Source organism: Oxyura jamaicensis, chromosome Z (assembly GCF_011077185.1).
Source record: "Oxyura jamaicensis isolate SHBP4307 breed ruddy duck chromosome Z, BPBGC_Ojam_1.0, whole genome shotgun sequence".
Classification (NCBI taxonomy): Eukaryota; Metazoa; Chordata; class Aves; order Anseriformes; family Anatidae; genus Oxyura; species Oxyura jamaicensis.
The window spans coordinates 9,871,899-9,898,130 of NC_048926.1; the positions used below are offsets into that span (position 1 = coordinate 9,871,899).

Here is a 26,232-nt window from a genome sequence, read left to right on the forward strand (position 1 = left end):
CCAGAGAGTCCATGCTCGCTCCAAATAAAAGGGAATTGCTGCTGGCCAGGAGAGCAGGGGAGCTGGCAGGGACCACAGGAACCTTGCGCATCTGAGCTGGTGCCCAGAGCCATACCCACGTCCCCCAGCAGCCCATAAATGTGACACACGGGCAGCCTGGGAGCCCAGGGAAGCATCAGACAAAGTGTTTGGGGGTCTGAAGGTATAGTGCATAGCTATACTGCTGGGGGCTGCATGCCCAGAGAGCTTGAGCTGGCGCTGGACGCGGGGAGCGCAGCGCTCCTCCGGAGCAGTGAGGCGTGAGGCTGGGGTGAGCAGCAATCTGGGATAAAGGAGAGGCCTCCAGATGCCAAAGTCAACTTTGCCTCCAAGCTGCGGAGGAGAAAAACAGGAAGGGACCATGAGAGCAGTCCCAGTGCCGGCACCTCCCTGTCCCACCGCCGGGCCAGGGCACTTCCTTCAGGGTTCGGGCTCTTTGGTGGCTCTGGCTCGCGGATGAGCTTGTAGGAGGCTGGAGCGCTGCCGGGACGCACCCAGGGCAGGCAGTGATGCTGCCAATCCTGCCTCGCTGCAGCCACCGTGATGGGTCACGGGCTGTGCAGCGGTGTCCAGGTCGCTTGGGTGGTGCAGGTCCTGCCCCAAATGTCCAGGCTGGTCCCCAAGCCCCGGCTCCTCTCCCCCATCACTGCCAGGACAGGCTGTGCTGCGCACAGGAGGAGGCAGGTTGTCTGCAAAAGAGCACTCACATCGCTCTCCTGCTGCTCTCTTCTCTTTTCTTCCAGGAAAGAGAAAGAAGCAGCCCTGGTAGATCCTAGGAACTACAAGGGCATGAATCATGTCTATGTCCTGGGGCAAGGGGGAAAGGAAGGAACACACACACAGACTGAATCAGCGGGGAGGGGAGGATGCATGGGCTGGGGGAAGGAGCCAGATGTATAGAGGGATGCAAGGACTGGGCAGACAGAGGGAGGGAGGGACAGATGGACGGATAGATGGATGAATGGATAGGCAGATGAACCTTTTGGACACCCAAATACTATCCTGAGCATCAAAGATGCTCCCGCAGGGACTGGTTTGTGAGGACGGCTGGGAAGCCAAGTGGGTAAGGCTGGCAAGGGGAGGCCTGTTGACAGAGTGAGGATGGTGTTTGTGGACAGGTCCTGCATGTGACCCACACACCCAGTCCCCAGGGAAGTGGTAACACGGCTGGCATGAGGAGACAGAGCCTGAATCAACAGAAATCAGCCCCTGTGCCAGGCAGAGAGGGACATCTCCACCCTCCTGGTTTCACGCTGTCCAGGCAGGGGGAGCAGGGCAGGGATCCTGCCCCAGGGGCACAGGAAATCCAGACAAAAATGATTTAAAAACCCAGTGCTGGGCATTCACCTTGTATGTAGATTTAAACTCAGCTGTGAGTGGGATATCTCTGCCTGGGGTCTTGCTAGAGAGTCTGAGCCCTCAACACAGTGGAGACCCCGGAGGTCACCCAAGCTCTCTTTTCATCTGCCTCCCTTTCTAGCTGCAAACCCTGTGCCCAGCACCAGCTCTGTTTCCTGAAAGAGAAAGCTGGCCATCACCTGGCAGGCCAGATGTGCTGGCACCCAGATACGGGGAGAGGAGAGGCCCGAGACGCCCCTTCTTGCAGCCCTGTTATAGGCTTGTCCCTGCACAAAAGGCTCGTTTCTTTCTCTCCATGTTTGCTGTGGTTGCCTCCTCCCTGCCTCCAGGACGCTTTTTGTCTTTGATGGCCTAGAAATGCCAAATGCAGGGACACGGAGGTGCGGGGAGGCTAAACCAGCAGCTTAGCTGTACCCAAGCAGTGCTGCTCGTGATGCTGTCCGCACATGGCTGTTCCCCCCTCAGCCCAGCAGCAGCACTTCGGACGAGTTCACCAACCACTGGGTTTCCCTGCCAGCTTTTTTTTCCTCTCTCTCTCTTTTTTTTTTTTTCCCCCTCTCTTTTTCTTTTGTCTGAAAGCAGACCTGGTGTCCAAGCAAGAGTTCACATCTCTCCTCCAGCTTCTTGAGCTACAGGGACTGAAGCAGGGCAGGAAACATTTTGGGAGCAGCCTCTGGGGAGGGACAGGGAGCATCCTGACCTGCTCACCTCTCACCAGTTGGATCTTGTGCTCCAGGAGGATGCTGGGCTGAAGGCACCGGGTCATGGTGCTTTCTCGCTGCTCCAGAGCACTTTCTTTAGCTCCCCGCATATACAGGGCACCAGCACAGCCAGGAGCAACCCCAAGGGCTTGGGCTGTTGGTCTGCACTTGTGCACCTACATCTGGCTGCAAAGGGCCAGTGAGCTGCCTGGGGGAGGCAAAGCTGTGCAGGAAGCTGTGCAGCAGCACCTATCCTCATTTTCTTCTCTCCAGAGCTCCCACAGGGGCCGAGGCCCCACGCCCCATCCTGCCCCAGGCTCAGAGCAACCAAGAAGGATGCCCAGACTGTACTTTGCCACTAGATGGCAAACAACGCCCGTAAAATAGCCTTCCCCGAGGAGTTCCGTGCCTTCCCCCGGCAGAGGAGGCTAAGGAAAGATAATCCTTCCTCAGGGAAAAGCCTGGGGGCTGGGGGCTGCGGGGCTGGGGCTTGGAGCTTGGCCAAACCTGCCCAGTGGGCAGCCTATGGTGGGCCTCCATGCCAGGGACACCTTGCTTTTTTTTTTTTTTTCCCATTTTTTTTTGAGTTTCCCTTCTTTCCCACCCGCCTGGTTTTGTCCCAGTCCTAGGAGACCCATCCCTCGCCCCATAAATGCAAGAGAGGCATCTGGATAACCCCACAAAGCGCCCTGAACCGTGGGCGGCCACAAAGCCAAACCCAGAAGCTTTGCTGGGGATTAATCACGCTGTGGTGTGCGAGCAAGATGTGTCCTGGTGCCTGCTTGCAGGAGGGCAAGCCCCCAGCTCCACGTGCAAGCCCTTGTGCCGGGCGTGAATAAAGGAGGAAGGGATGGAGGCTGTGCGGGTGGATGTGTGCGCTCGGCTAAGATCTTCTGCCACCTCAGATGTATTTCCAGGCTTGTGTGTGCTTGTTTGAATTCAGCCCCAGAGTACCTTGTGGTCTCTATACTAACCTTGTGCAGAAGTTTTCTGAGTTTTGTGCCGGCTCTGGCGCCTTGCTCTCGGGGCAAATCCACCCCTCCAGAGCCCCAGGCACGTGCCCAAGGTGTGCGAACAGCCAGAGCGGGGCTGTGCATGGGGCCGCCAGGCATGTAAATGAACTAACAGCAGCTGCTTTTCCTCCATGAAGTGCTTGGAAGCCTTGCTCCTGGCAGCATCAGCTCCGTTTGCTGCCTCTGATGTTTCCTGTCCAGGGCTGTTGTTGGGCATGGTTTGTTCTTGGGTGAGAAGGGTCCTCCAGGCTTCCTGGAGACTTCCTTTGGGAAGGATTAATTGCCTCTTCCTCCTTGAGGATGGGAAGTCCCTCTTGGGGCTATTTATAGTTGGAAAAAGAAAAAAAAAAAAAAAAGAAAAAAAAAAAAAAAAAAAGAAAATGAAAGAAGAGTGGCTAGGGAACAGAAACCGAGGGAGCTGTCGGGAGCTGGTGAGCAGCATGTGGCTGGGGGCAGCACGCCTCGGCCAAACCCGCTCACCCGCCGCCGCGGCCACAGGACCACAAGCGGGGCAGGCGAGAAGCCCTTCTGGCTGCCTGCAGCAGGGCTGGGCCCCTGGCCAGTGCTTGTGTTGGCACGTGCTGACGGCCGGGGACGTGCCTGGGGCTTTGGGATCGGGGCAGATGCGGTGACAATGGTCGCCAGAGGCTTCCCCGTCCCTTTGCCCTGTGTGTCACTGTCCCCAAAGGCGGCGGAGCAGCAATTTGGCACAGACGTGGCTGCGTCGCTCTGGATGGTAAGATGTACAGATCCAGGAGGGTTTGGTCCAGGCTGGAGATGTTTGGCTGTGCAGCCTGTGTGCCTGAACAGCCACGGAATCAGAGACACCCCCCCCTCCCACCCCCCCCCCCAGTATCCCCAGGCTAACTATTACCCTGCTCTGCTAACCCATCCCCATCACCTCTGACCATTGACCTCTGAGCTGAGAACACCAAAGGATGGGCAATTCCCCTTGCCTGAGGATGTCCCCCGTTGTTGTGACATTTTCCTGAGCTCAGCTTTCCAGCCCAGGTCCTGGAGGGGCTCTGACCCTTCCCTGTAGGCTCAAGGTTCTGGGGTTTCCTTCCTGGGTGGTTTTCACCAAGAAAATGCTACCTGCCTCTGCACGGCACCGGTGAGAGGTGGCAGGCTGCCACGGGCCTTGCTTGGACCACATCTTGGGTCCCTGGAGGCTGGATCCTGCTTTGGCTGTGGTGCTGAGTGGCCCCAAGCCAACCAGCAGGGCAGGGGCTAAGGAGCAGGAGTGACACCGTCCATGTCCCTCACCTGCTGCTGCCAGGTGAGCACATGCAATCAGGGAATGGTTCAGGCTGGAAGGGACCTCCCAGGTCATCCGGGACAGCATCCTCCAGCACCAAGCAGCTTCAGAAACACCAGCGGGGCCACACCAAGCTGCTCCAGTTCAGCAGGGACTGTGGGATTTCAGCTCTGTCTGCTTCTTCCCCTTCATAAGCAGCTTGGCTCCGCTCCAGGATGAAGCTCTGCAGTAAATACCCTTTTTGTCTGTACTTTTTCATCGCGATCCTACAAATGCAGAAGTTCTTAAGCTGTGGTAAAGATCTGATGGGTGACCTCCAGACCTGCTTCACCCCTGCAGTGCTTCCTGCTCTGTGGGGCTGCCTGGAAACCTACAGGAGCCCTAAGAGCTGACCGAGGTCTGGAGACCAAAGGAAAAGCTACCAGTGCCAGGAGGGCCATGCTTTCATTTCCTCCTGAAGACAAGAAATGTGAAGAAAACAAAACAAAACTAAACAAAACAAAACAAAACAAAACAAATGAAGACCTGCTGCCTTCACCAGGGCAGTGTCTATGAAGGGAAGTGAAAGCTCCCAGCAGAGACTCCAGCACAGTGCAACCGCAGCTGTGATTCCCCAGTGCAGTAACCCCTGTATTCTTCCTCAAAGCCCAGCTGCAAGCCAGAAAATAAGGAAAAAGCCAGAAAGGCAGCTACACACGAGGAGGATGGGTATTGTGGTGGAGGGAGGCAGCAGAAACCCAAAGTGGTGCACAAAGGGGATGCTGCCCAGCCAACAGTGTGGCTTTGGTGTCTTTAGGATCTGTGCTTTTGGTGTCACCCACCTCCCCTGTACTCCTCTGCTCCCCCAGGAGCATCAAGAAGACCAGCACCCACTGCCCCTGATGCTGGAGGCAGGACACAGAGTGATAAAATGCTTCTAATCCATCAGTGGCAAAGGATAAATTATCGTCAGCCTCCGCAGAGGGTGAGGTTTGCCTTCGTGCTGCCAGCTCCAGCTCTGGTGACATTCCCCTTAGGACAACAAAATCCTAGGTGACATTTCAGGGTCTTCCAGAAAGGAGGAGGAAGCCACCTTCCTGCAAAATGCAGGCACGGAGTTACAGCCTGGCTGGCGTGGTGCGAGAAGAGAGGGGGGCAATGTGGGGTGGGAGGAGGGAGGGCTGCAAGTGTCCCTTTAAGGATATCGTACCGCTGTGAATATTTACACAAACGCACGCAAGGCTCTGTAATCTGCAAGCCTGAGCACATTGTAAAAAGGCTGATAAAGTGCTGAGCTCTCTCTCGATCACTTAGTTTTGCCTTCACATTTTTTTCCCACTTGAGAACAGTTACTGGGCCGTGTTCGTGTATCTTGTACCCAATAAAGGTATTAAGAGCCCTTTAATCTGCCGCTGCACAATCAGCAGCTTATTTTGCCACGGAGGTAAATAGCACTGGTGTGAGGAGTGTGCTGGAGCTTGCTGAAAAACATCCTTGGGCAGTATTTAGTGCATGCACAGGCGGGCTGGACAGGTCAGCCTTGTCCCATGCAGCTGCAAACCTGGTGGCTTTCCTGTCCTGGCAGGGCACTACGGGCTTTGCACAGTCTGTGTGGATGCCTGCCAGGTGAGGTTTGTTTTCAGGGAATGACGATGGGGAATGTGGCTGGAGAACCAGCGTGATGCCACCCACTGTCCTGGCCCGTGCTGCCACTGTGCTGCAGCACGGGGTGGGGTGAGGCATCAAGTGGCAGGGGAAGGGATCCGTGCAGAGCAAGGGATCCGTGCGAGGCTTGGAGTTGTCAGGGTTGTACCAGCTTGGGAGGTTAGAAAGCATCAAAGCTGCACCAGATGTTGATTTGTGCTTTCCCCCTCGCTCTTTGTGTACGGTGCAAGCTCTTTTACTGTGAGCACCAGTGCACATATGGAGGTCTCCTGTGCTCTTCTTCTGCTGGTGGAGGTTTGGGAGGTGTTTTTGTCTTGCTCTTTGTATGAGAAGGGAAAGGAAGGGCTTTGGACCTGCAGGGAGCAAGGCTTGAGAACCCATCCCAGCACTTCACAGAGTGCTTGAGATAGTCTCCTGCAAAGACGAGCTTTACTTGACCAAGAGACCTGGGTAGAGAGTAGACACCTCCCAGAGCACCCCACTGCTCTGTGCACATCTCTGAGGCTTGCTGTGTTCACCCCCATGCACCCCAAAAACCCTCACACAAAGCCCTCCCCAGCTTGTCCTCCTCTGCTGCCCATTCCCCTGTGTCTCTGGGATGTGCTGGCACACACGTGGCCAGGGACAGTGCTGAGAGCCGGCCGGCCTTGGACTCTGCACAAACAAAGGCAAGAAGAGGCTCTGTGGTGCCTTCCTGCTCCTTCCCGGTGGGTGGCCGGCTTTTTCTGCTGGCCAGGATTTTTCAGGGAGGCAGGGACCTTGGATTAAGCATTGTTAGGGCAGGGCAAGGAGCCAGGAGAGTTCTTGCCCTGCAGGACACAAGGTCAAAGGATCAGCACGACATGCTCCCTCCCGGACAGTGTGTATGTCCCTATCTGCAACCACTTCCTCAGGACGTGACAAAGGCTCGGTAGGTGACAGCCTCCCAGGAATGAAGGGCAGTGAAGAGCCTCTGCTGCCGGTACCCCTCATCCCAGCCTTACCTCCTGCAATGTGCCCATCCGCACCTAAATGCTCCCCATCCTCAGCTGGGTGCTTTCTGCCCAGGTGAGGCACTTCCACTTGCTTTAAACTTGCTGCTTGGTCACTGCAGGAATGGACATCGCTCATGTCAGACCTGGGGACAACAGGGGCTCGAGCTGCTGGGCTGGAGCCCTGGCAGTGCTGCAGCTGCACACAGGGAGGTTTCTAACAGCAGTGAAGGGGGCTTTAAAAAACCTTCATGTCTTCCAGGGGTTCAGAGCACTGAACCATGAAGGGGACCATGGCATTGTGAGGACAGAGGAGGGTAGCTCAGGTGCCCGGCAGGCTCTGATGTGATACTTTCAGCTTGCAGGTGAGCAGCAGCCCCAGACCTGCTGCCCAGCCCTCCCAGCAGCTCCCCGCTCATGCATCTCAGGGCTGCCTGAAGGAAGGACCTGTCTGCCTGTGTTTTCCATCACTCTGATGCTTTGAGTCCTCCCCCCTCCTTTTCCTGGAAGGAAGGGATCTGCAAGCATGTCCCTCCTCAGCAGGGCATGGGGCCAGTCTGCCTTATCAGATACAAAAGAGCCAGCCAGGGACTTTCCACTCTGTGCTGCTGTGCCCAAGTAGTACTACCAGCCTGGTACATTGGATTGTCTTTGGAGACTTCCCCAGCTCCCCTGTCCTCTGCTCCCTTTGCACACTTGGCAGCTCTGCTCTCTCTGATGATATTTTGCTGGCCCTGTCACCCTCTGCCTGGAAATCCTTGGACACAAATATCCCTCAGGAAGGCTGGGAAGGAAGATGCAGACCCTTTTGCCCCATGGGAAGCCCCCACGGCTCCAGCCACCATGGCTTCCTCCTTTGCAGGCAGCTGAGAAAAATGCTCACTTGGGAATTTTTGTGTTGGACTCTGTGCTGTCCCTGATGACCCATGTATTAGGGACACAGAGCTACAGACTTTTCAGACCAGCTCTGGTACCCACCCTCACGCTCCTGGCTTTCAGAGAAAGTCCTCTGTAGCAGATCCAAATCAAAGCATTGCAGAATTGCCAGGATTGGTGAACGTGATGAATTACTTCATCTCCCCACTCAGTCTGGCACTGGAGAACAGCTCTGTTGGAAGAGAAGAAGCAATACCAAGAAAGTTGAGACCATCCAAGCACTGGCCCAGAAAGCAGAATGATCTGGCTGAAACCCAGAAACCTTGTGTGAGTGCCACCAGCCATACCTTACAAGGGACAAGATCCAGGGCAGGAGGAATCCTTCCCAGGCAGAGATGAAGAGGTTCTAGCAGCAGGAGAGCAATGACCCTCCTGAAACCGAGCCAGGGCTCTTGTAGAAAAGCCCTGTAGGGTCACATTTGTAGGGGGTCAATGCCCTGCTGGAAGAAGTTGTTCTGTGCTTGCATCTGCCTGCATGCAGTATGGGAAAGGCTGCCGCCTCCGAACTGATGAAGCAAATGAGGCAGAGCCCCTCTGCACAGCTGGGAGCTTCTGCTCGGCACGGGCTTGCCCCAGCAGCCCGCACAGCCCATGATGGATGGCCCGGCATGTCCTGGCACACCGCAGCCTCGCAGCACTCACTCAAGACAGCTGAAGCACAAGGAAGACAAATGAGTCCCAGAGAAACCCAACCTGCTGCTGGTCCCCTCCATCTCCATTTACATGTCTGCTTTCTCTTCCAAGTCTATGTATCTCCTTTGTTTAGGAGCGTGTGTGGCTCTTGGTCCGATTCCAGATGTTTTCTGACTGAGACCTTCCTCACTCTGTAAAAGCACTGAGCACGGACACTTTGGGGCCCATTTTGGTTAAATTTATCTTGCTTCAGATGCTTCAGATCTTGCACGAACACCAAATCACAGTTCCCATGACTTCATGCAGCCCTCAGAGAAATAGCATACGGCAGAGAAAACCCACCGCACCCACTGGGGCACTGGTAGACCAGAATAATGGGAAACAAAGGATTTGGAAGGACTGCCACAGGTCATCCAGTCCCTCCTGTGCCAAGCCAGGGCTAGCACAACTCAAAGCTTTCCAACAGGCCATGGTCAAACCATAAAATCTGCAGCAGTGGAGAGGCCGTGTTTCCTCAACTGACCCTTCTTGATGAGTGGAATTTCCCCTCAACATCTGACCCCAAGGTCTTCTGTGACTTCTTGTCCTATCAGAAGTGAATTCAGAGAACAGTTTCTTCACTTTCTCTTTGAAACAGCAGCCTCCTGTACAATTGGAGACCACCTCTTCTGTTCCTGGAATGAGGGTAAAACCAATTTCCTTCAGCCAGTACTTGGAGGCCAGGGCATCCAAACCTCTAGCACTGCTCTCCTCTACAGCTCTCCCAAGTAGGAAGCCCCCTTCCCAGAGCTGTCCCACCTCCTGATCTCCTCCAGGACCACCTCTCTCACCAACACTACCAAATAATGTCTAATATTCTTGCTGAACTTAGCTCAGAGAGAAATAAAGACATTTGTCCCTGTAGGAGGGAAGGGAACAGAGCCTGGAGGTGTTCCTGGGAAGCTTCAAGACCTGTACCCCCTTGTTACGGAATCAGAGAATTGCAGAATGGGTTGGGTTGGAAGGGATCTTAAAGACCACCCAGTTCCAGCCCCCTGCCATGGGCAGGGACACCTCCCACCAGTCCAGGCTGCCCAAAGCCCCATCCAGCCTGGCCTTGGGCACTGCCAGGGATGGGGCAGCCACAGCTTCTCTGGGCAGCCTGGGACAGGGCCTCACCACCCTCAGAGTGAAGAATTTCTTCCAAATATCTAATCTAAACCAAACTTCATTTACTTTAAACCTTTTACCGCTTGTCCTATCACTCCACTTCCTGAAAAAGAGTCTCTCCCCAGCCTGTAGGCCCCTTTAGGCAGGCCGCTGTAAGGTCTCCTGGAGCCTTCTCTCCTCCAGGCTGAACACCCCCAGCCCCCTCAGCCTGTCCCCACAGCAGAGGTGCTCCAGCCCTCTGGGCATCCTTGTGGCCTCTGGATCTGCTCCAACAGCTCCGTGCCCTTCTTGTGCTGGGGGCCCCAGAGCTGGGTACAGGGCTCCAGGTGGGGTCCCAGAAGAGCAGAGCAGAGGGGGACAATCCCCTCCCTAACCTGCTGCCCACCCTGTGTTGGTGCAGCCCAGGGCACGGCTGGCTTGCTGGGCTGCAGGTGCACATTGCCATCTCATGTTAAGTTTTTTGTCCTCCTGTACACCAAGTTATTCTCTGCAGGGCTTCTCCCCACCCATCCATCACCCAGTCTGTACTGACATTTGGGATTGCCCCGACCCAGATGCAGGACCTTGCCCTTGGCCTTGCTGAACCCCATGAGGTTCACACAGGACCACCTTTCAACCTGCCCTGGTCCTCCTAGATGCCTCCAGCGTGCCAACCACACCACACAGCAGTCACAGGCCTTCCTCACCACAGCACCCACTACGCAATCCCCCATTTCCCCATTTCTCCTGCTTCCACTGCAACTGGGGCAATGCTTCTCCACCCCAGGAGAGAGGAACCGCAGAGCTCCAGGCCCTGCTGTCCTGCCTGGGCCAACCAAACCCTGCCAAGAGCCACGGTGCAGCATGGACACAGCCTTCAAAAACAGAAGGGCTCAACCCAGCGGACTTCAGCCCGGCCTCTCCCAACCCCCAGGCAGGCAATGAAACCCCACGGGCTCCAGCGCTGGGAATTCCCTGGAGGCAGCTGGCCTTGGCAGGGGCAGAGGAGGATGCTGGAGCGCTGCACCGCAGCTGGGAAACGAAACCAGGCACTGCGAGCGGAGGGTGAGTCCGTCGCTGCATCTGGGACACTTCTGCTTCTGTTCTTTGCAACGCGGTGGCTGCCGTCCATCGCTCTAAATGCTGACTGGTGCCTTTCCAAAAGCCACAACAAGTAAACGGAAGGTGGGAAATTACAACCTGTAGAGAACTTCTGTGAAAATCTTGAGTTTTTCACGAAAGACCACCTCAGAGGCTCAGGAGGCTCCTGCAAGTGCTGCTTATTTGGAGCAGCATCTTCCGTGGAAAGCCATGGCTTGGTGGTTTAAACAAGATTAAGGAACACACATGTAAACACAGTTGTGTGTTTGCAGCGTGGGGACAGTGCACTGCCTAGAAGAGGAGGGTTTTTCCCAGCCAACACATCTGCAAGAAAGAAAATTTCGCTTTCTGTGGGAAAAGAGAGAAGAGAGAGATGCTTTTAGTGGAAGCTGAAGACTGAGGGCTGCAGAGGGTGAACCTCCCGGTGACAAAACACAGCTGCCACATCCCTCTGGATGGGCACAAAATGGCCAGCACTTGGGCAAAGCAGCGGGGACCGAGGGAGAAGGGTAGAAGCTGGGCAGCACAGGGGCGAGTGGGCTGAGAGAGGAAGACCCCAGCATGAGATGTTTTCTCTTGCTAGGGATAAGCCAGGATCGCAGCAAGAGCTCTCAAGCATGCCATACTGCTAGAAAATCTTCTGGCACTCCCTTTCCGCCCCAGACGTAGAAAGATTTTATGTGCATATGGGTTTAATTTAATGTCCTAAATTCACAAGGACCTCCAAAACCTTCTCTTCTTTCCCTTCCCCAGCCCTTACTAGGAGGACACACCAGCGAGTGCCTTTCCTAGAAGCATGGCTAAGCAGGAAAACATGAGGGAGAGGTGAGGAGTGCCACAGAAAACGTCACTAAGCCTCCTGTCGATGCCTAGCAGGTTGCAGGGAGGGATAGGTAATGAGGAAGGTACTTTCCAGAGACTTCTGGCAGCAGGACAAGTCTTCTGTTTGGTTGTCCTCCCGGTTTTCTCTTTTATCTCCAGGTTTTACTGCTACTGTGCACGAAGAGAAGATGGGTGCTCCTGAGGGCAGAGAGGATGGGTCCCCCCTCCCTTTCCAAAGGGTGCCCTGGGAGCAGGGCAAGGGTGCTTCTGGCTGGTGGCTGAGCCTACAGTGCCATGAGCCACATCATCCACTGTGTGTAAAAGCCAAGCCCAGCATGGGCATGAGGTTCCTGTGCCATGAGGTCCCTGTGTCAGAAAGCTACTGGGCTCTGTTTCACTCCTGGGACCTGCACTAGGAACATCAGCCAGGTCCCCTGCTCCAGCCATGGGGATCAGAGCCAAGAAGCCAGACCACGGAGGGGCAGGGAGAGGTTCCAGGGCACTAGGCAAGAAGCAAAGCCATCAGGTGTGTGGGACAAGAGGGGACATCCCTGCCTGTCCCCTGCTGCAGGGTTGTTGAGGCTTGGTTGCAGGGCTTTATTTCTGCTCGTACCCTCCAGTAAATGCTCTTTACCCTGCTCTCCCCAGGCATGACCAACTCTTAGATTCAACCTTTAGGGGAATAGAGATCAGCTTTCAGGCACCCCAAAACTCCTGCATTCCTTCTCCTGTGGTCAAGGTTCACCCTGCATCTTCCTAGTCTCAGAAAAGCCCCGTGAAAGTGTTTGGGGTGATAACCCCAAATCCCACCAGCAAAACATGCACCACACACCTCCGGCCCCAGGGTTGTTGGAAACCCACTTCCCTCCTTTGCTCAAGTAAATTTATTTTATTTTATTTTATTTGGAGGGGTCTGACTGAGTATTCAGGCACTGAAGGTCAGAGCAAAACTCAAAAACTGGTGGAGAAACAAAACTGAAAATGCTGGGCTGGGAGTTTATTCTTTGCAGGGCAGGAAAGATAGGAGGCTGGAGGGAAGCCCCAGCATTTCAGGGAATGTGAATGGGATTTAACCAACCAGCCCCTGTCCTGAGTAATGAGAGCCAGATCTGCTCACAGGAGGAGTTGAGGGATACTCAAACTCATTTTGTATTTGCTAATGGTGCAAGCCCCAAGGAAGCTGGGTGGCTAAAAGCAGGCAGTATGGTCTTTGGTAGTGGGATCACTCAGTTCCTAAAGTCCCTCAAGGCACATCCTTTTCTATGCACTCCCTCCTGTGCCCCCCCACAAGCAATCTCTCACTTACTGGGGCTGATCAGGCCAAAGGGGACCTGAAAATAGGGTATAGAGCCTGGGCAGTAGGTTCCCTTAGGCTCTCAAGGAAGTTGTATCTAAACCAGCTTATTGGGTGCTCTGGGGGTGGCCTTTGTGCAATGATCTGAGCAGGTCCCCGAGGACCAGCACAGCCTGGAGGATGGGAGCTCCTCCTGTGTCCCCAGATGCTAGGCTGGGTGAGGCCACCAGGGACCTTCCAGCTGCAGGAGAAGGCTCCAAGGATGTATCTGCAGGAGGAGCAGTTCTGCTCGGAGCCCCACAGCCTGGCCAAGAGTGCTGGCATCCTCCCACGGGACAAACCTCAGCAGACAGTGTCCAGACAAGCAGCACCAGAGATGACATGCTGGGAATGAATGAAAAACCAGGAGGGGCCTGGGGAGGAGAGGTGCCAGGCCTGGATCCTCTCTATCACCCACACATGTTACTGGTTAGGCAAGAGTTTAGAGCACAACGGGAAGAGAGCAGAGGGGCATTTCCCCGCCTGGCTTCCCACCCTGCCAACCCGTCCACATGTCCCATCTCCTCCAAATAGCCCAGGCAGGTCCCTGAGCCCCTGCCAGCCAGGTCCAGCACCTTGCCTTGGCACCAAGCAGAGGAGACCACCAGCACAGGGGACAACCGGTCCTTGCACTTGGACACTAAGGTCCTGCCTGCTGTGTCTTACATCCACTTGGAACGTATTAGAGACAGCTTCCACCAAGCCTGGGAGGAATGGGAGAGATCTCAAGATGCCAGCAGTGAGACCTGGGTCCAGAGAACAACCCATGTTCAATTTGCTGGCATAGATAGAGCCTTGCCTTGTGAACAGTCACCAGAAGAAGGGCTGTTTTGCCAGATGCATAGGAAAGATTTTCAGTTGCAATGACACGAGAAATACAGATCTTAGTTATTGATAAAGGACTATGGCTGATTCGATTGATGCTCCAGAATACCTCACACCACAACCTGGACCTACTGAGGGTATGTCTGCATCATTTTGCTTTGGGTCCTGATCTTCTACACTGACACTTGAGGATGGAGCAAGGTTAGGCAGAGAGCAGGAAAAACACAGTTGGAGAGAGACAAACATGAGGGCCTGGAGCACTTTTACTGAAACTGGCTCTCGGCTGGGACCCAAGGTTTTGACACGTCCATGATTTGCTGCTTTCTCCAAGGATAGTGGCCACTTCCCTCCAGAAAGGTCATTGACTTTTATATCAGAAAAACTCTCTGTGCTGTTTACTGAGATCCGAGCCCTGCTGGTTTGGACAGATTCCCGAGAGACGGGCTGTGGAGCAGGGAGAGCTGCGCCAGGGCTGCAGCCAGGCTGGGTCCTCCTCGCCAGGACCTCGCACACACAATGCCCAGCATCTCCTGCCCTTCCCTTGGGGGTGGAAGGGGTGGGAGCCAGGGCACCATGCTCTTTGGCAGGGTAGCCTTTAGCCAAGGACAGACCTGGTCCATCTGAGGCCAAGACCCTCCTGAAGCCCCTGCCCACCAGCTGCAGCAGCTCATCCTGGGCATGGATCCGCGCCGAGCATCTCCTCCTCCTCCTTGGTGCGGCCTCTCGCAGGTCACCAAACAAGCAGCAGCAAAGCTCTGCCAAAGCAAGCACTGGTTACGCTCCCTTCCCACTCACATTGTTTGTCTTGGCCTCTTCCCATACCAGCCTTTGTCCTCTTCCTCCCCCTCCCCGGGATTATATTGCTGGAGCTGTCACTGTGCTTAATGAGCTGGGACAGACAGAGCTGGTGTGAGGGCTCTGGGAAAATCACAGCAAGAGGCAGCTGAGCCCAGGGCACGGCAAGTGCACACAGAGCAGGAGGAGGAGGACCCTGGGGGAACACCTGAAGAAGAAACCGTGGCCACCAACCAAGGGAGAAGTGGACCAACAGAGGAAAATGCTGGAGCTCATCTCGCTTTCAACAGGTCTCAGCAACAGCTACCAAGTGCCTGGGCATCCCCAGCCACTGCACCACCACGGATGCTGTCCCTTCCCTCAGGAAGGGTCCCTGGGCTATCCCACTCCCAGCCTGTGCCCAGTGCACATAATTTAACTCTGTGGACAGGGGCATGCCAGAGCACAGTGCCTTGCTGCTGGCTGTGCCAAGCCTTGCTTCTGCACCTTTGTCCCATGCTTTGGCAGAAGGGAGCAGGTTTACTCAAACATCACGTAGCCAGGGTAAAGCAGCAGTTTCCATGAGGCTATTTTGGGGCAGCAGGGCTTAGGGCAGACTGGATTGGTTTTAGGGACTTGATCATCCACAGCCCTGATGCACAGAGCTGGGAACAAAGTGGACAGGGACTCACAACTCATGGGTGACGATGGGCAGGAGCCGATGTGCCACCCCTGTGTTTTACCCACGGATGCATTTAGGAGCAAGGACACTGGGCTCTTCACCTGCCTGCATTTCCCCCAGAGCTCTTTCTCCTGTCCTGCAGCTTGTGCATTGGCACTGAGCTGCTAGGGCAGCCCAAGCCTTGCTGTGCCTCAGTTTCCCTTCTGTGCAAGAGCAAAGCTCCCATTCCCAGCAGAGGTGCTGGTGGAACTGAAGTGTCTTGCTGTGGATGGTGCAAAACTTGCATGCTCCCTCCCACCCTTCATCCCCTTAAAGCCCTTTTTCCTTCCCCCGCACCCAGCCCCTTGCCTTGTGCTGTAACACCCCCACACTCCACACTGAGCTTCAGGATCAAAAACGAGGCAGGCCAACAACTCATGGGCTTTTCTTTTTATTTAACAAATCCAGAGAAAAATAAAAAATACAAAAAAGAAAGGAAAGAAGCAACTAACACCCGTAATTTTTGCACTGAGCAGATCTAGCAGCAAATACCTGAGCACAGCGCGAGCGCTGCCCTAGCATCCCTGCCCAGGCAGCAGCACCAGGCAGGCTTTGACCACGGTGGCAGGCTTGGGGACCGAGAAGGAGGACGATGTCCCTGACAAGGGCAGGGACCCTCCACCATTCCCATCCTGTGAGTAAGGCCCTGGCCAAGTGGACACCAGAGTTATGCCACAGCAGCCTGCAGTGCCAGGCTGGGACAAACCTTCGCCCATCTGCCATGGATGTTGGCACTGGCTGCATTTCCACCTGGGCAGGGACGGGTAGAAGGGGGAAAGCTGCAGGGCAGTCAGGGCTTGAGAGGGAAACTGCATCACCTGTCCTGTTCCCTGAGGACCTCACGGGACCAGCATGGTGGTGAAGAACATCTCTATCCCTCCCCTCCATCCCTGCACAGTCACATCCTCGCAGGCCTTCCCAGGGATGCAGAAGGGCCCAGGCTCAAGGCTGTTGATGGAAACCCAAGGGAACAGACTGGTGCTCAGAGGAAAGCTGGGATCCCCAAAACTCATCTCACAGATCAGTCCATCAAACCAGCTTCCTGGCTGCAAGGGTGGTGGAGATGCCGAGCACCCTTGGAGCAGAGGCTCTGGTCCAGCAGCCCCCGGCTCAGCCTGATTCAGGTTTTTCGGTCACAGTGGTGGCAGAGGGGAGAAGAGAGAGCAGCAGGGCTGTGACGAGCCCCATGCACTGACACGAGTCCCGAGGAGGGTTGGCCCCGTGCCCTGTAGTAGGAGGTGGAAGCAAGTCAGCTTCATGAGCTTCAGATTCACAGCTGAGAGCTGGCCCCATTCCAGGTGCTGGGGCCAGCCGTGGGCTTCTTCAGAGCCTAATTGCCTTTATTTGGGACCTGGGGAAATGAAAAACCCAGCAGGAATGAGTGTGGTCCTGGGGCAGGAGCTCCCTGCAGCCCCTTCCCTGAGGTCAAGGTGGCCACCAGGGCCATCTGAGCAGAGCCACTTGTGGATGAGGGCGTGCAGAGCACCCACCAACCCCATCGCAAGCCCTCCCCATGGAGGTGCACAAGTTGCCAACTCCAAGCTCACAGGGCAGAAGCAGGGTTCCAGTGCTTTGCTCCCAGCACCATTTTCTGTGGCATCCATGGTCCCATTTGGACTGGGAACATCCTTCTTGGTGGCAGGTTCAAGCCATCCCCAGGCTGCCCCCATTCCCCAGAACCCACGCCGAGCACGGGTCAGCTCCTACCTTCCTGGCAGAGCCGGCATCCAGCTTCTCTCGGAGGCGAACCGCCCACAGGGCTTCGAGCGGAGCACAGAGGCGCTTGCCCCTCACGGTGATGAACCTGCCGGGGGAAAGACAGGAGCTGCTGAGCAGGATGTCCTGGGGATGCTTCAGCACAGCCCAAGCTCTCACATTGCCTCCCTCACCACCTTCCTCCACCTTCTCCTTGCGACGACATTCAGCCCTGTTTTCCCCAGGTTTTCACCCTGCAGCAGATCAGTCCTGCTCTGTCTGAGCCTCAGATCTCCCCCACCTTCCCTCCTCTTCCACGTCTCCCCCCCGTTTCCCAAACGCAGCTCGCCACCCCTGCTCTGCCTCCCTCCCTGCCCCGCCGCGCGCTCCATCCCTTGCCCATCACCACGGCCCTTACACGTTGGCAGGGATTTCACAGCCGTCCTGCACCAGCTGTATCTGATATCTCTGCACGATCCGCCGTGGGATGGGATTATCGCTCGTCCGCAGGCAGCAGTCCAGGACGTTGTTGCCACCGTGCACTGGAGGAGGAATGGGACACGTGGGTTGAGGTCGCTCCCGGGCTCCGCGGGATGGTGCCGTGCTGGCAGCATGCCGAGCTGTGCCCTGGCACGCCGTCCTGCCCGCACAGGCAGGCACAAGCTTGGCTGGCCCCAAGCCCAGGTGCTGGCAGCCCTTTGCCTCCTTCACATCTCAGAAAAGAGGAGAGAAGCAGCAGGATGGGGAGCGGGCAACCCTTATGCACGCCTGGGTCTCTCCCACATCCCAGGGGCCAGTGCTGGCCAGGGAATACCTGCTGGCTTCAGCATGCTGTCATCCAGACTCTGGAGACGCCATTCCCAAGGGTCTGGGCATGACTTTGGCTGTATTTGCTGAAACAATCTTTATTCTGGCAGCTACACGAGCCCCAGCCCACCCCACACTGATCAGTAGGGCAGCAGCTGCACCTCGCTGACACCCTCCAAGCAAATGCACCAAAGCGGTGCCTTCCCCTCCGGTGCCAGGGATGGTCCCCTGGTGCAGTGGGGGCTGCTCGGACAGGGGAAGATGGAAGGGGAAGCAAGCTGATCCCAGCCCAGTGTGCACAGGCTGGGCTAGGGCACTGGGAGGCAGGAGTGCTCCACAGCCTGTCTCCAGTACAGATTTCCAGCCCCTGTAGGCTCCTTCCTGGACTTTGGTCAGGACAGAGTCCCTCGGGGACTGGTTACAAGCAGAGGACTCAGGAGAGCTTCCACTGAGCCCCTCTAAAAGTCTGCTGGAAATGCAAAAGCAGGCAAGAAACCAGATCCTAGCCCTTCCACAAGCAAGGCACCCCGAGAGATTCCCTCTTACCGTCCAGGATGCATCCCAGCACCAGGAGACCGAGGCAGAGAAGATGCAGCCGCTGCATTGTGTCGCTGAGTCTGGCAGAGGATGGGCTGGAGGCAGAGGTGCTCTGGGCAGGAGAGGTGAGCTCTGCACTGCTTCTCTGAGCTCTGGTGCTGGGGCTCCTCGCTGCCTATTTATCCTTCTGGCCCGTGGCTTTCACTTTCTTTTGGAGAAGAGGGGTGGGAAGTCATAACAAGCCTTGCCACAGGCAGGATTTTGATCTTTGAGCAGTTCCCGAATATACTGTCAGCTTTCCCTGAAGCCAGCTGCTCTGCATCCCCGGAGCCAAACACCCTTCTGTCCTCCTCACTGCTGGCTCCCAGGGCATGGGGGCTGCTGTCAGGACCCTCACCCTGCAAAAACCCTGCAGCCCTGGGAAGGCACTTGTGGGGTTTCATCCTTTGCATTTACCAGTTCATCCTCCTCAGCCTCTCTGGGACATCCAGAGATATTGCATAGGCTCAAGCCGGTGATGCTGGGGGGGACAACTTGCCTCCACCCCATTCCTGGGGTGTATGTCAGTAATAGGGTGATGCCTGGCTCTCCCTAAGCCTCCCAGCCTGGTTGCAGGAGTCTGGCTGCCCCCTTTCCCCTCTCCATTGCCAGAATGCCAGGCATATCCAAAACCTTTGTGCCCCCGTGCAGTGCTGCTGGACGGAGGGCAGCCAGGCTGGTGTGCTCTGCCCTGGGGCTGAGCTGAGATGCCAAAGGACAGCATGGCTTCCAGGCATTCCAGCAAACAGGTTTATGGCCAAAAACAGCCACAGAGCTTGCTGGCAACAGGTTTTGTTAGTACACGAGCAGAAATCCCCCAGGGAGACTGTGTGCTGCTGGAGGTGCCTGCAGCTCACCAGGTGGATGCGTGGGCATCACAACGAGCAAAAATCACGCTCCCTCTGCAAACCTTCACAGCAGAGCGGGGACAGGGGCTGTTCCTCCTCGAGGTCACCACTGGCCCCGTGCCACCACCGTGTGGTTGTCCCTCAGCCAGCCCTGGCATGTGGCATGGGGGATGCCACGACTCTGGCCATGCCACCAGCCAAGGTGCCTCATCCCTGCACAGGCACTTGGTGCCAGCTCGTGCACAGGGCTGATGTCCTCCATCAGGAGAGCGCTGCCTCCGGCTGTGCCCACACCCAGCACCCTGCCGGAGGGGACAGGCAAGAGCTGGCAGGCAGGAAGAGCAGTGCAAACAGGATGTGCCAGCTTAGCTGTGGTCCTGCCTGCTTTCAGCACTCACAAACCCTCTTAATCGCAGAGAAATCTTGGCTGGCGGAAGAAAGATTCAGGTGGCATGAGGGTGCAGGCTGGTGCTGGGACCCAGTCTTCACTTGATCCCCAAAGAAACCCCACAACAGGGAGGATGATGCCCCCTGGCCAGGATGCTTACAGTCAGACCTGCAGGAGAAGCGAGGGGTGTTGGGGTGCCTCCTCTGGGGAGGCACCGCTGGGGGCCCATGGCAAAGGGTTGGCCATGGATAGAAAGGAGGATGCGAGAGCTGGGAGCACATACGGGTTAACTCCTGCAATGTCTCCAGCAGTCCCCCAGGCTTTGAGGGACATGGAGGCTCTGCCTCTCCCTGCGAGCTGTCTGGGTGCTAAGGGGGTGAAAGTGTGGCTGTTTGAGTCAGCCCCGCTCCCCAGGAGGTGCATGGGACAGTGAGGAAAGGGGCTTTCCACGTTGTGAAAGGGGGACGTGACCTCCACCGGGGTCAGTGGGATTTCTAAGAAGAGCGTGGTCATCTACAAAACGCGTCCCTGCGACAGGCAGGGTGATCATCCCGTTCCCCTGTGGTGCAACTTGGGAAGAGGGGAGGACGTGGTGTGTGCTGAGCCACCCCAGCCTCCTCCAGCGCCAGGCATCGCAGGCAGCACGAGCATCCCCCAGCGCTCACCCCTGCAGAAGGCTGGATAAAGCAGTTGTTAATTAAAGTGCAAACTGTGCACAAGGGGAAGGGGGCTCCTCACAGGAAATCCAACCCACTGGCATGCCAACAAGCTGTGGGAGAATCACCAGCATCCCTGGGCTCTGCTCAGGCAGCACTGACGCTGCTGCAGCCCTCCCTGAGCCTCCACTGGGCTCTCCTGGGGTGCCTTGTGGTGCTCCGCTTCCCACCTCCAAGCTGTGGAGCTGGGAAGGGCAAAGGGGGAATTCCAGCGTATTCCAGGCACAGACAGTCCCTGGGGCAGGATCTGGCCTGGCTGCATTCACCACATTGGGAAATACTGGGCCAGCATCACAGCTGTTTCAATTTCCCTGTCTCTGCTACGGCAGCCCAGCATGGGAGAGGCTCCCACGTTACTTCCATCGCATCCCAGTCCTGCGGTGGCACAGGGACTGCGGCCACAGCCAGTGCACAGGGCCCTGCTGGATCTCCTCCAGCCGAGGGAACCTTGCCAAGGTGATTAACTGGAATTAAGGGAAAAAAAATAAATAAAAAATGAACAAACCATGATTTGTCCAGAAGATGGGCCTGAGGGCTTGGTTAAGAGGGATGCCCAAGGTGCCACTCCTGCACTGCTGGAGCCCGTCTGCCCCTAACACTCACTGCCTTCAGCACCATGGATGCTGAGGTCAAGTGCATGAGATGCATCACTGATGCAGAGGGGGCCCCCTCAGCTGGTCCCGCTCAGCCTCCACAGGGCAGCATCCATCTCCCAGGGGAACCAAGGGTTGGGAGGAGGCTCTGGGCTGGGGACCTGCAGGACCTGGATGGGTCAGGTAGGGTTGGAGTCCCCACCACTCAGCAGCTGCTCCTTCACCTCCCTGCTGCTCTCAAGACCCTGGCAGTTTGACTGGAGAGCAGTTTGGCTGGAGATGCTGGCTCTCCGTGCCTGTTTGTCTCATTTAATAACTCAAACCCATAGCCCTCTCCCATCCCTATCTAAGAGAGGAACAAGGTCCAGACGCAATCACTGTCCCGCAGGGTGCATATTCTGATGACAATGTTTTGGGAGACCACAGCCCCTTTAGCATGCTGCTCCCATTTCTTGGGTGTGGAGGGACAGACCCTGTGCCCATGTCCCCAGCTGAGCATCGCTGGAGCTCAGCCCAGCATCGCAGCCCAGCACGCCGCTGCACTGCCAGGGCGAGCGCAGAGCTCCGTCTGCACCGGGTAAATGCTGAGCTCATTATCTGGCCCGGGTTCAGGACTTCCCTTCTTTTGGCTGCGGCGTGTGGTTTCTCTCTTGCTTGGCTACTTTCAGCCTGTCACCTAATCCTTTCTGCTCAGGGGTGGCCATGTTCCCTGAAAGCCCACCCATCACTCTTCCTTTTGCTTGGAGCACCCTCGGAGATGCTCCCCGGTGCCATCCTCACCCCACCGTGCATCACAGCAGTGCCTCCATCACCCTCCTCACCCATCACAGGGCCTCACCACCCCTTGCACCTTATTTTCCCTAAAAGCAGAGCTCTGCAGTGAGGCTGGTGTGCAGATGCCCGTGTGTGTGCAGGCAGGTGGCACATGGGGGCTGCTTCGTGCATCTGTGTCTGTGCTCACGTGTGCCTTGCCCCCTGGGTATCCCTGCCCAAGCACGGCTCCCCTACAAGCACTACTTTTAGGGTAAATTGCTACAGAGCACCCGCGTGGCCATTGCTTTTAACCCATCTTAGCCCAACACCCATCTCACACTTGAGGGAAGAAAAGCCCCTGCAGTGCTTATATTTGCAGCCACAGAGAAATCAGGCTGCGCTTCACGTGCTGGCTCGCTCCAGCTGTTTCCTCACGCTTTGCCCTTTGTGGTTGCAGACCTATTTGGCTGAGCCTCCTTTCTAGGGGTTTTTCACCACAATTTCACAATCGCTTGACGCCACCAGCACAACAGCCACCCCTGCAGAAGCCCGGGCCAGTCCCGCAGCTCCCAGACCAGAGCAGAGCCACATCAGTAACTCCTTTACTGCGGCCAGGAGCGCTGCTTAGACCAAAAGCCAAGACCAGTGGGGCGACGTGTGGGGCAGGAGAGCAGCCCCTCCACCAAGGACCCACCCACCCGACCCCTGCAGCTCTTCCCAAAGCACATCAAGAGAGGCAGAAGGACCGGGTGTGGGTTTAAAGGATATATTTTATTGCCTTATATCCTGCCTGAAGCCCGGACAGCCACGCGCTGTCGCGACACGGAGACAGCTTGGTGCCCGGGGCCGGTGTCGAGTTCTTCACAGTTTCTTTACACAGTCTTAAAAAAGAATACACCTCGATGCCTGCCCGATAAAGCAATCAAGCCAGATAATTGTGCTCAAAAGAAGCACTAAGCCACAAGCTATCCCCAGTCAGAACGCTGCCTTTGCTGATATTGCTAAGCCCCACAAATCCAATTATTGCAATTATACAACTTAATAGAGCTTTACTGACCAAAGTCCATGTCTGAAATCTCTGCAAGCAAGTAACACCGCGGCTGTGGCAGAGCCCTTCCATCGCTCCTCGGCACAGCGGAGGGGTCTGCAAGCACAGGGAGATGCTGTTTCCCTGGGACCTTTCCATGCCCCCCCCCCTGCAGCCTCACCTGCCAGTGCACACAGGGCAGAGATTTCTCATTTGACTAAGGATTTGAGATAGAGCTGCTCGCAAGCAACTGCAGCGTGTCTGTAACGAATCTTGCAAATTCTTCTATTCCCCCACCTGCGCACAATTTTCACCACACAAGCTTTTCATCCGGGAGAATAAAGTGTAAAAGAGTTTCTTCCTGAAAGCAGAGCGCTTGGCTTACTAATGTCTGAATCTCTGAACACAGCAAAACCAAGTGCGGATAAAGGGGTAAAATTGCACTGAAATGAAAAGCTTGCTCTGATTTCATTGCAATTTTATACAAAAAAAAAAAAAAAAAAAAAAAAAAAAGGATTTAAAAAAATCAAGGCATGTTTGGAAAAAGCCTGTCTTCCTACAAACTACACTGCAACAGCTGTAAAAGCGGAGCAGTGGCACCGTGCAGCCCCCCTCTGCTGCTCAGCCCCACGAGTGGCCGTGGGAGGCAGCTCCCAGCCAGCAGCCCGCAAGCGGCGGGACGCGGGACCCGCCTGGCGCCCCGCAGCCCTGCAAGCTGAACAGGAGCAAACGGGCCGGAGGGGGGTGAGCCGTAGCCATCGTTTATTTGGTAAGGAAAATAAAAGCGACCTTCCAGGCGAGCCAGCCTGCAGCATAAAGGGTGCTCTGTGAAGCACGAGGAGCCAGAAGTAGGGCCCTCCAGGTGCGACCGAATGAAAGCAGAGTCTTTAATATAAATACAAATGTACAAAACCCCAAAATAAAGCTGCCATCCCACCGGGCGCCCTGCAGAAAGCCCCGCAACCGTGGCAAAGCTGCCCACCTCCATGGGCCACACTTGGCTGGGGTGGCTGTGGGCGAGCGAGGAGCTGGTGCCCCCCAGCACCGGCAGCATCCAGCCGGTGTGGGGGTGCCCGCGGTGGGGAGGGGGCCGTGGGGAAGGGTGAAGCTTCCCCAGCCACCCCATCCTCACCCCCCCCGGGGCCAGTGGGCAGGCGTTCTGCGGATGTCCATTGCCGGGCGGTCGGTCATTGGTGGGGAAAGCGTCCGTCCTGGGGGAGAGGATGGCAAGGAAGGGGTGGTGAGGGTCTCAGCACAAGCAAAGTGGCTGGGGGGTATGTATGATGTGCCCTGCACATCCCCAAGCATGTCTCTGGCAGCCCCCCCAGCTGCCCAAGGGGATGGATTGGGGTGGGTGACAGCATCCTGGCCCCACTGCCCTTATTGTCCCCCAACCCCTCTCGTACCTCTCCAGGCCTGGCTTAGACCTGCTTCCGCTTCTGCCGCTTGGATCTGCCCTGGGGCTTCTGAGCGGGGTTCTTCTGCTTGTCCTCCAGGCTCCGGATCAGCTTCTGGACGGCGGGGTTGGTGAGAGAGGAGCAGATTTTCTTGTTCTTCTTAGTGGTGAACCTGGGGGGCCAGGCAGAGAGGTTTGCTGCGGGGGTGTGCAGGGATGTGGGGAGCACACAGGGAGGGAGGGAGGGCTGGGGTGAAGCCAAACCACGCTGGGTGGCCCCGTTTGCACCCGGGTACTCACACAACAGCACGCAGCAGGCATCCCGACTCGGGGCCCTGGAGCCTGTAGGACTTCACCCAGGCGCTGGGGATGGTCTTCTTGCTGGTCTTCAGGCAGCAGTCTGAGGCCACGTTGTCAACACCTGCAGAAAGGAGGGGATGTGGGATTTCAGACCCTCGTAGAGCCGGGGCACCTTCCCAGCCTGGGGGAACACAGCACGATGGGCTGAGGGCATGGGATTGCTCGGTGTCGTTTGGGGGAAGGATGCTATGGTGGTTTCGTGCTGACGGGTAGCTGAGCTCCACCACGCCGCTCTCTCACTTCCTCTCCTCAAAAGAACAGGGGGAGAGAACGGGATGAACAAAAGCTCATGGGCTGAGATAAGGGCATGGAGATCCCTCCGAGGTGCCATCACGGGGAAAAAAGACTCAGCCTACAGGAGATCAATGTAATTTATCGCCTGTTGCTATACAGAGCAGTGAGAACTAGAAGCAAATTAAAACACCGCCCCTCCATTCCCTCTCTTCTACCTCCTCCTCCCGAGCAGCACAGGGCAGTAAAGCCAGGATGGGAGCTCTGCACCCTGGCACCCAGCCACAGGGACATGGATTTCACCCCTATGCAGCTGGAGGGGGAAACTGAGGCAGGGACAACCTCCATCTCCTGCCTGAGCCCTAAAGCTCAGGGTGCTGCCGCCCCACCAGCCAGCTCCAACACCTAACCACCCCCCCTGTGCTGCACCACCCATGGGTCCAGCACCCGGCACGGAGCCCCGGGGGGCTCGAACCCCTGTGCCCCCCTCACCTTCGGCCGGGAGGAGCAGGAGGGCAGCAGCCAGCAGGAGCAGCGGCAGGAGGATGCGCAGAGCCATGGCGGGGTGCGGCGCCGCAGGATGTTTGGGAGCAGGGTGCACACTGCTGTCCCGCTGCTCCTCGGCTGCTCCTATTTATCTCCGGACACTTTGCTTTCATTTTCGGCCCCCCCCTGGCAGGCTGCCCGCCAGCCGGACGGAGGCTGGGTGATGGAGGGGAGGGAGGGGGGATGTTTCCTGTAAGCAGCGAGCCCCGCTTTGCGGATGTGTCTTGTCTTGTCCCCAGCTGCCCAGCACAGAGAGGGGTGCCAGGCGGGGGGCATGCCGGAGACGCAGCCCCCACCAGGTCCAGATGTGTTTGTGGGCTCCTGTTTCCTCCCCAGCCCCACAACCTGCCGCTACAAGCTCCCAGCCACTGCTGTTTGCCTGTTTGCTCCCCAGGCGGGTGGCCAAGCCGTCCAGGAAAGAAAGGAGTGAATTTTGTTACTTCCCCACCCTGCGCTTTGCTCCTGAGCCAAGTCACCCATGAGGGTGAGAAGGTGGCCCCGCATTCCTACCCCTGAGCCCCCAGAGGCTCCTCAAATTTCTGAGCACGTCTGTAGGGCTGGGGTGTGCAGGGGCTGAGCTGCAAATGGGGCTGGGGGAGACAGCACAGCCCGCTCCCCTTTTGCAAATGTGAAAACCCCGGGTGTCTGCACGCTCTCTGTGCTGGCACTGATACGGATTGTGGGGAGCTGAGGATGAGCAGGGACCAGAACTAGCTGAGGAAGGGGCTGCTGGGCTCCTCCTGAGGTCCAACACCAAGGACAAAATGCCAAGCCCCGTGGGTGGCACGGGGTGAGCCCTGCAGCAGCACAGGCTGGGCACGGCTGGCAAGAAGTGGGTCTGAGGGAGCTGAGTTGCAAGGGCAAAGGCAACCCTAAGAGCATCTCCTGCTCTCAGCAGGGGATGGCCAGAGACCTCCACAGCTTCCCACCATCTCCAGGCCATGGACTGGAAGACACCAAAGATGAAGATTTCACGGCCAAAGATGGAGATTTCACAACCACTATGGGCAACCTGTTCCAACGCTCGAAATGTTCTCA

At 56.6% G+C, this 26,232-nt stretch overlaps 2 protein-coding genes across 2 annotated transcripts; both read right to left on the reverse strand.

The window, feature by feature from the left end:
- Positions 1 to 16,096: 16,096 nt before the first annotated feature.
- LOC118156588 (C-C motif chemokine 19-like) lies at positions 16,097 to 18,703 on the reverse strand. The gene is made up of 4 exons (XM_035310752.1): positions 18,307 to 18,703; positions 17,372 to 17,495; positions 16,966 to 17,062; positions 16,097 to 16,609 (listed from the first exon to the last, which is right to left on the reverse strand). Exons 1-4 carry the CDS (start codon positions 18,362 to 18,364, stop codon positions 16,589 to 16,591), a joined length of 300 nt encoding a protein of 99 aa, XP_035166643.1. The 5' UTR covers positions 18,365 to 18,703; the 3' UTR covers positions 16,097 to 16,588.
- A 3,686-nt stretch (positions 18,704 to 22,389) lies between these two features.
- Positions 22,390 to 25,306, reverse strand: LOC118156587 (C-C motif chemokine 19-like). Its single transcript, XM_035310751.1, has 4 exons — positions 25,141 to 25,306; positions 24,358 to 24,478; positions 24,068 to 24,230; positions 22,390 to 23,872 (listed from the first exon to the last, which is right to left on the reverse strand). Exons 1-3 carry the CDS (start codon positions 25,205 to 25,207, stop codon positions 24,083 to 24,085), a joined length of 336 nt encoding a protein of 111 aa, XP_035166642.1. The 5' UTR covers positions 25,208 to 25,306; the 3' UTR covers positions 22,390 to 23,872; positions 24,068 to 24,082.
- Between the last annotated feature and the right edge of the window lie 926 nt (positions 25,307 to 26,232).

Excerpts from the sequence above, each read along its gene's own strand:
- LOC118156587 (XM_035310751.1), bottom strand. The coding sequence starts at position 25,207 with ATGGCTCTGCGCATCCTCCTGCCGCTGCTCCTGCTGGCTGCTGCCCTC. Across the intron at positions 24,479-25,140 it reads CCTGCTCCTCCCGGCCGAAG|GTGTTGACAACGTGGCCTCA; the intron begins GTGAGGGGGGCA and ends TCCTTTCTGCAG. Across the intron at positions 24,231-24,357 it reads TGCCTGCTGCGTGCTGTTGT|GTTCACCACTAAGAAGAACA; the intron begins GTGAGTACCCGG and ends CTGGCCCCCCAG.
- LOC118156588 (XM_035310752.1), bottom strand. The coding sequence starts at position 18,364 with ATGCAGCGGCTGCATCTTCTCTGCCTCGGTCTCCTGGTGCTGGGATGC. Across the intron at positions 17,496-18,306 it reads GCTGGGATGCATCCTGGACG|TGCACGGTGGCAACAACGTC; the intron begins GTAAGAGGGAAT and ends TTCCTCCTCCAG. Across the intron at positions 16,610-16,965 it reads ATGCCGGCTCTGCCAGGAAG|GTCCCAAATAAAGGCAATTA; the intron begins GTAGGAGCTGAC and ends TCATTTCCCCAG.